Raw genomic sequence first — 10,504 nt, forward strand, 5'->3', positions numbered from 1 at the left:
CTTAAACAGAGGTGAGGATTGTTTTGTTTTTTTTACTCCCCTTCACTTTTACAGTAAGTATTGCAGTCTCTGTGTTCTATCCATGGTTGGTAAACAGGCAACTTGCATAGAGATCATGGTAGTATGTTTAATGGTGCTGATGTTCTGAGGAAATCCTGTAGTACTCTGTGTAGGACACCTTTTATCATTTTCTGTTTTCCATTGTTTTTGCCAAAAACAGCAGAAGAGCCCATAACTCACATCTCCTTTCTTTCTCTTTTCCTTTGCTTGTTATGTTTCAGTGTTGCTGTGTGCCGTTTCCCCAACACAGGAGATGATTGGTATGTTCTGGTGGGCGTTGCCAGAGATATGATTCTCAACCCAAGATCAGTGGGTGGTGGCTTTATCTACACCTATCGACTCATCAGTGGAGGGGAGAAGCTGGAGTTTGTGCACAAGGTTGGTTTGACACTGAACTGACTAACTGATATTTAGACTGCTGACTTAATTTGCTGCACTGGATTACAACTTGCTCACAAAGCTACCCACACATTCACGAATAGCAGAGAGTAAAGATGAAATGTAGCCCATGCCCGAAACCTCTACCCACATTTTCCTCTTGGGGACCTCATATTACATGACCATAGAGTTTGGGCCCGAGGGTGTTAATTGTCTGGGAAAACTCCTTTGTTATTGAAATTGAAGTGTTAGCAGGTCACTGTTAAGATGGATGCTAAGATTAGGATTTAATTGGAAAAAGAGAGGCCCTTAATTTGCACCATGCAGGCCAGCCTCCAGTCAAGTCTTAATGACCCCAAACACAGATGCTACTGCCCCTGGCGCCAAGCACTGCTCCTCGGCAAATCCCCTAGAAACTCGAGCAGGGTGGAGGCCATCGGGGTAAATCAGCCCACATGCATTTGTTACCTGATGTGGATTAACAAGGGAAGTGAGTCATGAGTGTTGCACCGTAGTGTCAGCCATTTCTTTTGACTTTAGAGGAAATTCCCAACCACTTAACCAGATCAGATATTTTAGATGAGTCTTTCTGGTCTAAACACATATATTTTTTTACTGATGCACAACATACACATGCATTTCCCAGATAGATGACAACTTGGATACTGATGCATAACACAGTCATGATACACCATCATTGGAACAGAGAGGTTTATGTACTTTTTAGGATTTTTGCGGTGACAATATTTCCCAATGACTAATAAGGTTGTAACTACGCCATTGTTACCTGATACACCGGCTTTTTAGAAGAAAAAATGCTCACAATCCGTAGAGCAGTGTTAACTCATTTACAAACTGAACATTTCCTACTGCTGCAGGTTCATATTAAAAGCAATTATCTTGTTAAACACAGCTTTTATTTTGAAGTAGGCTAGGCACTGGAAATGCAGTGTGTTCAGTTTGAGTGTTGAGTTTAGCACCAACATAAAAGCTTCTACAGAACAAAACGACAGTAATTTGGGGCATTTGTTGACAGCAGATCAGTTTGAAGTCTGAAAATGTCAGGGTGTAGTTTTGAACAGTCTGTGAGATTAATGCAACAGGAAGGTACTGTTAGATAAAGAGCTGCAGGCAACAGGCGGCACAACTCCAATTTCTCTGTGAGGTAACCAACTACTTTTCCCTCATTAACAATATCAGATTCCCTATTTGAAATGGGTTGAATATTGCCTATATATTAAATAGAATATTGCCATTATTAACAACCAGTTTTGGAAGTGGAACGATTGCACTGATGTGGAGTGTATTAATGCAGTGTCATTGGACCATTTGAAAAAAGCCTTGATCTGGCTAGTAAGGGTAACATCAATTGTTGTCATGTCATATATTTAAATGTCAACACAACTTTCTGATAACATTGATTTTGAGCAAAATGACTGTTCCATTTATTTGGTTATGTTGTTACTGTGCTTGACTCAAATTGAGATGTCAAAAAAACAAAAAACAGGAAAGCAGTTTAGCTGATGAAAAAAAAAAAAAAGATCAGTGTGCCACTAAGGTGCTTGTTCTTAAGAGGTAAGTAAAGATGGACTGCAGAAATGTTCTATAAAAGCAGGCAACCAAAAATCCTCACAGCCACTCAGATTGAGTAAGGCTCACATCAGTCTTACCATGATTGCAGTATCAGCTGAACGAAAGAGGAGCACGTTGTTAAAGTACATCTGAAAAACCTTCTTCACGGTTAAATCAAAGGTCAAACTTACCTACAAGGTTAATGAAGCAGTTCATAAAACTCCAGTATGGAATGAGTGTGTTGTAAAAAAAAAAAAAACAGCTGCACAGTAACTTAAGTTAATGACTTTCCCCTCCCTTTTTTTTTTTTTTTTTTTTTACAGACTGTCTGGCTTAAAGTTGTTATACACAATTTATGTTGAGGGTTTTAGGATTTGGCAGAACAATTAACCTCAGAGGGGCATCAAAGTAATGACTGACCTGTTTCAAGGCCATGGAAGAAGCAAAGGCTGCTGACTTGAAGCTCTTCTATCCTCACTTACCAGACCTCATCCCTGTTGAACATTAAACTCTTTTCTGGAAAAAAGGCAGAAAATCACAAGACGCTCTTAATGACTATTAAGAATTTTGACTTGTGACCTCTGTAATCTTGTTTGAAAAATATAATTTGCCAACATTCTTGCTCATCTCTGGAGAGGTAATGACTTTTTGATTTCATAATTCATTCAAATAATTAGAAACCCCATAAAATTATAAATGTAGTTTTGTGTTCCGAGATATATATAACAGGATTGGATATAATGACGTGAGAATTACAACTAATCCATTGGTTTAAGTTAAATTTTCGATCATGCTTTTTGATCTTCATTTGTGAAACACAGACAAAGGGACACCTGTAAGATTAAAGTTTTTAAGTTGATCAGCGTTTGCTAAAATTACTATTATCTTTTTTTTTGGGGGGGGGGGGGGTTAAGTAAATGGCACAGAGTTCACGCTGGCAGGTACATGATCTTATAGAAGAATGCAGCATTATACCTGTTGTTCACATCTCAAAAACTCCAACATTTCAAGAGTGGAATATGAAAATACATACTACAAGAGCATGACCACTCTTTACATTCACATCTTCTTAAATCAAAGTTATGACCTAATGAGCATCTGGAGCTGTGTTTAGTGAAACACTGGACTCTTCTTCTACTTCTTCATGAATATGAACTCTTTATGTTTCCAACAAAACTGCTGTATCTCAACCTAAATTCTCCTAAAAGCTGCCAAAAAGAATTTGATTGGCTGTGGCTTATTAGTTCTTTGTGTTTTGTTTGACAGACTCCGGTTGAGGACGTCCCTTTGGCCATCGCTCCTTTCCAGGGACGAGTGCTTGTGGGAGTCGGGAAACTTTTGAGAATCTACGACCTGGGCAAAAAGAAGCTGCTTCGCAAGTGTGAAAACAAGGTAAGGCAAAGGCTTAAATACCTTTTGCTATCACCTGTTACCAATGAACCCTTTTACCTGTGAAATGTTCAGGTGTTTTTTGAGCATTCCACAACTTTCACAGTCTTTTGTTGCCCCTGTCCCGACTTGTTTGAAACTTGTTGCTGGTATCAAATTCAGAATAAGCATGTATTTACAAAAAACTATAAGGTTGATGACCGTGTTTGTACTGCCTTCAATTAAGAATATTAAAAAAAAAGATAAAAGTAATCACATTCTGTTTTACACAACAGAGTTGTAAATGGGCATCCTTGAGGGGAAAATAAAACTTTAAAGAAACATGGTCAAGGGTAATTGTGGTCAAATAATGAGGCTTTTCAATCGGTAATCTACCTTTATTAACCAAATATCTTTGAATGACTTAATGTGATAACCTAAACTCAAGTAAAGTTAAATGCAGTACATAGGATTTAAACTGTATTATCTTTACCTTTTAGAAACTAAATAAACCATTGAAACACTGCCTGTACTGTGACCTCACTTCCTTTCCTGGCACATTCCAGTAGACATGAACCGACAATGCTGGTGCTTTTCCTCCCTGTGGGGACAAATATGTTGATTTTATCTAAGTGGTTTAAATTTAGCTGAATTGTTTAATTCAGTAATAAGTCTCCTGTCAATCCACGCCTTCCGTCGCCTGTCAACTTAAAATGAATCACAGTAAAGGGGCAGTCTATCGGGACAGAAATCATGGTCTGTCCATCGAAGCGACAGCTTTTCACAAAAAAAGTATTTTTCCAAGTATCATTGTGATATGTCACAGCTCCCAACCTGGTCATATGCGTGTGTCATATGCGTGAGTTTTTTTGAGTAGGAATTAATAGTTTTGTTACTGGCAGTTCACAAATGGACTCAATAGGACTGTACCAGGGAGCTGGCAGGGTGACTTGGTGTCTTGTTAATGTCTGGGCTAACTGATTCAGACATTTGCAATAACTCATACAGCTCCACTGGGTAATCTCTGGACAATTTCAGCGTAGCAGTATATGTGTGAAATGGGCTGATGTGATGAGGATTGAACTTGCAACAGTCCTTTCTCTTCCTGTGTACCTCCCATATTGGTTATGATATTCCAAAACGACAAAGTTTTTAATGTATAACCAACTGGAACAATGAACAGCGCTGCATATCAAGCAGCAGCACTACATCAGCAAAGTAGATTTTCCTCATGGTATATACATGGTGTGTCTTTTTATGTACTTTATTGAGTGTCCTACTTTAAGTGTACTTTATGCTCTCCTCTTTAGCACGTTCCCAACCTGGTGTCTGGCATCTATACCATCGGCCAGCGTGTGATCGTGTCTGACGTTCAGGAGAGCCTGTTCTGGGTCCGTTACCGACGCAACGAGAACCAGCTCATTATCTTCGCTGACGACACGTATCCCCGCTGGGTGACCACAGCCTGTCTGCTGGACTACGACACTATGGCTTCCGCTGACAAATTTGGGAACATCAGCATTGTAAGTATGGGGACGGGGAGTGTTTAATTTGTTTGTCTGACTTTCTCTGGCAGAGAAAGAATAGTATAGTATGTGATGCATCTATTTAGACACAAATTGCCTCTTTGTGGCATTGGAACCGAAAACATGGGCGGCAATAGTGACCCAGTAGAACTGAGCAGATGAAGAGATAAATGTCTTAATTTCTTTCTTAATTGTCAGGTCCGTCTGCCCCCCAACACCAGCGATGATGTGGATGAAGACCCCACAGGGAACAAAGCATTATGGGACAGAGGCCTCCTCAATGGAGCCTCACAGAAGGTAAAACCATCTTTCTGCAAACCATCAGCCCTATAAGGGCCAGTGTCCACATAGGGTTTATTCTGAGTGCCCAGCGTCTGTTTTCAGAGTGCTCCGCCTTTTTTGTGCGGCCTCTCAGAGCGCTTCAATTTAAAAAAATCTCTAAACATAATGCAAATGCAGGTCTTCAACTTAACAAAGACCTGAACAAGTCAGCCTTTTCATGTTCTGTTCAGGTTCAGGCCTGTTTTTAGACTTGTGCTGAAATATAGAAATAGAAAATTTCATCAAAAACAAACATTAGTTTAGATATTGAAAAGGTAAGGACCATTGATTACAAAGCTTACAGATTACATAAACACTTAACTTTAACCAGCCAATAAGAGATTAGGCCACCAGTGTCTTCATTATACACCTGGACCTTTATTTGCGTATTTATAGAGTCAGACCAGTCTATTCCTCAGCATGTAAGATGAAGAGCGACAGGGATGTAGAGAGAGTGAAAATGAGTTTTAATGTTAAAACAGAAATACTGTGAGACAGGTCAGGTTTGAATGATTCAGGCCACCTCCTGCTACAGCTAAAAGTCAGGCGTGTGCAGGACTTTGGCCTGATTCTCTAATCTGTCTCCACTACTGTTCTGACCTCCAACCGCCAACACACATAGGCACTACACACATGTACACACACACACTGCATAACACTGTCAACCACATGTTTAACCTACTCACAAATGCAAGTGTGTACACACACCCACATGCATGCTCGCACATAGTTGGCGAAACACACAGCATCACTCATCCCATATTTAAATTCTGGTCAAAAACTGTTTAGGTAGCACATAGACTGGGAAAGTCCCACCAATTTAGACAGTTGGTCCCAGTATTCTTTGTGACACAGTGTTTGTCAGCTATTTCTGTCTTGGTGCACATTGATTGAGAATTTCATTTTTCGAGTTTGGAAATGTACTTTTTCTGTTTATAGAGGTGGGTGTGGATGTTGGGATTTATCTTGTTTGCGTGTTTACATCTGACTGGATGAACTTAATTATCCATACATAATTTGGCTAAATGCTGTCTTACATTAAATTAAATGCATTCCACTTTGATTTAATTTATGTATCTCAAAAGATCAAGGTCAGCAAGACACAGCTGTCTGTCCAGCAAAATGAAAGGACTGACTGTCTCAACCCCAAATGTCATATAGTGTACTTGGGTCATTTCTGTATCTCTCCATCTCAATTAGTTCTGCAAAGCTTCATTGACATGACAAAATCTACTCACTTGTACTGAAGAAACAGAGAAATGTAGCAATCTAAAAAGGAACGTTTTTTTCTCTGATTGAACTTAAATCTGTTCGCTCTTATTCACGCTGATCACTCCTATTATTGTTATTTGATTAACAGGCTACTGTTTTACCACATTGAGTTTTATTAAGAGGCCATTATGAGTGTACCATTTCCACCAGCACAAAGAATAAGACAGTCTGAGACTGTCGCTGTCACAAGAGACAGCAGGTACAATCTTTTTAAGTGCTGAAGTCCTTACCCTTTCCCCTGCAGACATAACTTGGATAATTACTATTTTGGGTGCATTCAGTTGGTTCTTCCCTTCCCCAAGGCAACGCTAGCCAGTGATGATTTAATTTTCTCACCTTATCAACAGTTGGGAAACACATCTTGAGTGTCGTGTTGAACTGCTTAGCCTTTGTTGGCTTCATGGGACATTTCCACTGTGTTAGAATCCCTCCCAGTTATGATGGGCCTCATTTGTTTTTGTTTTTAGTAGTAGTAGTAGTATTGACCAATCACATTCGAGCCTACTTTGGTTGCATGCAGGTAAATCATCCATGTGGAGAGCAAAAGTTGTGGAATGCATTGGCCGCAACCCATCGGTTATCGTCTGACAGTGATCTAGCTTCTGATTAGCCTTTTTAAAATCAGTGTGCATTTATCTGCACATATCTATGTATCAAGATTAGCCACTGTTGTCTGGATGCGTCTCAAGTTACTAATCAAACTGAAAACAATGACCGCCACATGGAAGAGGCTTGGACCAGAAATTGGCTGGCTACACCAGAAGCCCCAAAACATTGGCCCTTGCCCCAGTGGCTAAATCTTTGTCAGAAGAGAGCCATTGGTTTCAGTGATTGATGGTCTGAGCAATCACAAACCCAGATTGCAGTCTTATTTCTGTGCTCTGAGGTTTATTGAATCTTGAGCAGGGCTCATTTTCCTCTCAGGAGACATTGTTGTCGGTCTCATCCAGACCTGTTGTCTCCCTTCAGAGAGAAGCTATGTTCTTTGCATGTCTGGGGCTGAGTTTATTTTTACTTGGCCTCTGCTTTTTTGGTCTCATGGCGTCAGTGTCATGTATATCCTCTATGCAGTGTTCAGACTCCAACTGAGGTTTTATTGCCTCCCAATGCTGCCTTTGTATCCAAGGCACATCCTGATTATTACTTCTAATTATTGGCAAAGCAGTTTTTTGATGGTTATTGGATTAGATGTGACCATCCGGACCAATTTCCTCTAAGCAGAAGATGACAGTGTGTGTCTTCTGTCTGACCTTGGCTCAGAGTGTACTGTTAACATGCTTGTACTTAATGTACTTGAACATGCGGCAGTCAGGGCGGAGGATCATAGGACCTGAAACAGCTTCAGTGACATGTCTGACATGTTATTATATGATCTTGACAGATGGAAGTTACTAACTGTAGTCAGTCAGTGTCACTGACAGGAAGTCAGGAGGTCATTGAGGTCGTATCAGTATCATTCTTCAGTGCTGCTGTGTACGTATATTTGATCATAAATCAAACATTTCCCAATACTGTGGTAGAAAAAAAATCAATATTCTCCTGTCACATAAATATATTGTTTTACTGTAGTTATTTTACTAATGGCACATGACACCTTATTTTTAAAGCATGTAAATATTCTACTCTGTTGTTCAGTGCCAAAATACCCATTGCATCCTCTGTGATTGAGTGAGGTAGAAAATATAACATGACACATGACAGTACTTTTTACAGCCACATATGTCAGACTGTCAGGAACACGTAAATAGAATGCATCCATGTCATGCACTGCAATCTAAACTCAAGCACCATACATGAGCATCCTAGTAGTCATCCAGCAAAACTATGGTTTTACTTCAGTCACACCGTGTATTGCTTACTCAGTATTTTTAACAAGACTGTCTCTCTGTCCCTCCATTGTCTCTCCAGGCTGAGGTGGTGGTAAATTACCATATAGGAGAGACTGTGTTATCGCTCCAGAAAACCACTCTGATCCCTGGAGGCTCAGAGTCCCTGGTCTACACCACTCTGTCTGGAGGCATCGGCATTCTGGTCCCATTCACCTCACATGAGGTACAACACAAACTGTCTTTGTTCCACTCAGTGATGAATTTGATTACATGGAACTTGTTTTCTCAACCCGTTCTCCTGCTCTTCTTTGTTCTAATGCCTCTGTTCCTCATCTTTTTGTCCAGGACCATGACTTCTTCCAGCATTTAGAGATGCACATGCGCTCTGAGTTCCCTCCACTGTGCGGCAGAGATCATCTCAGCTTTAGATCCTATTATTTCCCAGTCAAGGTTGGTACCTGTTGGAATTGTTTTACATGTCCATTTCTTTCAGATGTGCACATCATCATCACAGACAATTAGCATTCATTCAGTCATTGGTTTGTCTTCTCTGCTTTTCTCTCCAGAATGTCATTGACGGAGATCTGTGTGAGCAGTTTAACAGTATGGACCCTCACAAGCAGAAAAGTGTGGCAGAAGAGCTGGACAGAACGCCTCCCGAGGTCTCTAAGAAACTGGAGGACATTCGCACTCGCTACGCCTTCTAAATCATACAGCAGGGGCGGACGGAGGCACTCATTAGCACCATGACATGCAGAAATCCTGCTCTGCCACAGAAATGCCCCTATGGCAACAGATATCACGGACTTGTATGGATTGTTATACAGCTGACTGTGTGGAGACAAACATCTTAATACATAGAAACACACCACAAGATGTCACATGCTTGTAATTTTCCGTACTTTGCTCAATTATGATGCAGCTCACACGCACCAAAACAAATACCTGCATTCAAAAATGAGCATTCTCCCACACAGCTCTCAACCGTCTCGCCGTCACCCCCAATGCATATACTTACTGCCTCAATCTATGAGAGTTCCAGTAAGTTTTCACACCTCCCCTCTGCTGTCGTCAGCAGAAACCACACACAAGCAAATAAAGACACCATTATATAGAGACATGACAGGTGGCCTCGGTCAGTAGAACTTTTTCAGATTGTGTTCTCACGGTGAGCTTCATTCACACGAACAGCTGTGTGAACCGAATTCACAAGCGCCTAATTGTGTAAAGAGCAACCACACTGTCATCCACATAGATACATGATCATCTGAGAGCGAAAGCGAATACATTTTTATTTAAAACCCTCCATGCTAAGCAGAAAGGTCACATGGACACGATGTGTAGAGATTGATGTTGTGCTGCCTGGACAGAAGCGGGGAATTTTTTTAGTGTCTGTTATTTAGCAAGAAGGTGTTTTTCAGGTTGTGTGTCCTCTATCTTTGGTCTGAGCAAAATTAAACATGTTTTTGTATGGTATGATTTTTTTAAAATGTGTCTTGATTAGAATGATCTGTTATGCATATACCATAGTCTGAAATGGTATAATTAAATCTTTGTACGCCCCTTGCCGAGCAGCCTGTTTGATAACACGTCGGCCCCAGGCTCATTAAAGCATATTGCTTACTTGCAACTGGGAACCAAACAGAAGCCGGCCTCTAACCCACTCATGCCTCAGGCCACACGGTTCAAGACGTGTTGCCATCCTGTGGCATTAGACGACGGCTGAACTCAGACTAAATAAGTGGGTGGAAGAATACTGAAGGTTTGCGCTGGGTGTTGTTCTTCTCAGTCCTGTAAATTCCCAACCTCAGCCACAGACACAGACATAGCATTCCTCAGTAGTCATTGAATTTAGGGGTTTGTGGGATGGGGGCAGTGGTCTGTTTTTGTAAATAAAGTTGTTGTTTTTTGTGCTTTATAATACCATATGTTTGTGTGTCATTTCCTGTCACTGTGTGTGTGGAGAACCATCACTCAACCAGAGGCTTCGTTTGGCTTATTAACACATTAGTGGTCTAGTATTAAGTTTTGAGGTTTTGTGTCAAGTGTCATGGTTCAGGACAGGGACGACATATTTTTAGTTACAGGTTAAATTGCTTAAATTAATTTTAATTAATTTAATTTAGACCTTGCAGGCAGAATAGTAATCTTTGTTGTGGACTAATTGGTGGACAGCAC

The 10,504-nt window shown here is 40.5% G+C and overlaps 1 protein-coding gene across 2 annotated transcripts in view; it reads left to right on the forward strand.

Moving 5' to 3' along the window:
- sf3b3 (splicing factor 3b, subunit 3) overlaps positions 1 to 10,249 on the forward strand; it is a 29,762-nt gene extending 19,513 nt beyond the window's left edge. For both annotated transcript variants that reach the window (XM_073472603.1, XM_073472604.1), the window contains exons 21-27: positions 282 to 438; positions 3,277 to 3,402; positions 4,689 to 4,901; positions 5,103 to 5,201; positions 8,406 to 8,549; positions 8,672 to 8,776; positions 8,893 to 10,249. In XM_073472603.1, coding sequence (XP_073328704.1) covers positions 282 to 438; positions 3,277 to 3,402; positions 4,689 to 4,901; positions 5,103 to 5,201; positions 8,406 to 8,549; positions 8,672 to 8,776; positions 8,893 to 9,033 — 985 coding nt within the window. In that variant the 3' untranslated portion in view covers positions 9,034 to 10,249. The remainder of the gene's footprint in view (positions 1 to 281; positions 439 to 3,276; positions 3,403 to 4,688; positions 4,902 to 5,102; positions 5,202 to 8,405; positions 8,550 to 8,671; positions 8,777 to 8,892) is intronic.
- The last annotated feature ends 255 nt before the right edge of the window (positions 10,250 to 10,504 follow it).

Source organism: Pagrus major, chromosome 8 (genome assembly GCF_040436345.1).
Source record: "Pagrus major chromosome 8, Pma_NU_1.0".
NCBI classification, from domain to species: Eukaryota; Metazoa; Chordata; class Actinopteri; order Spariformes; family Sparidae; genus Pagrus; species Pagrus major.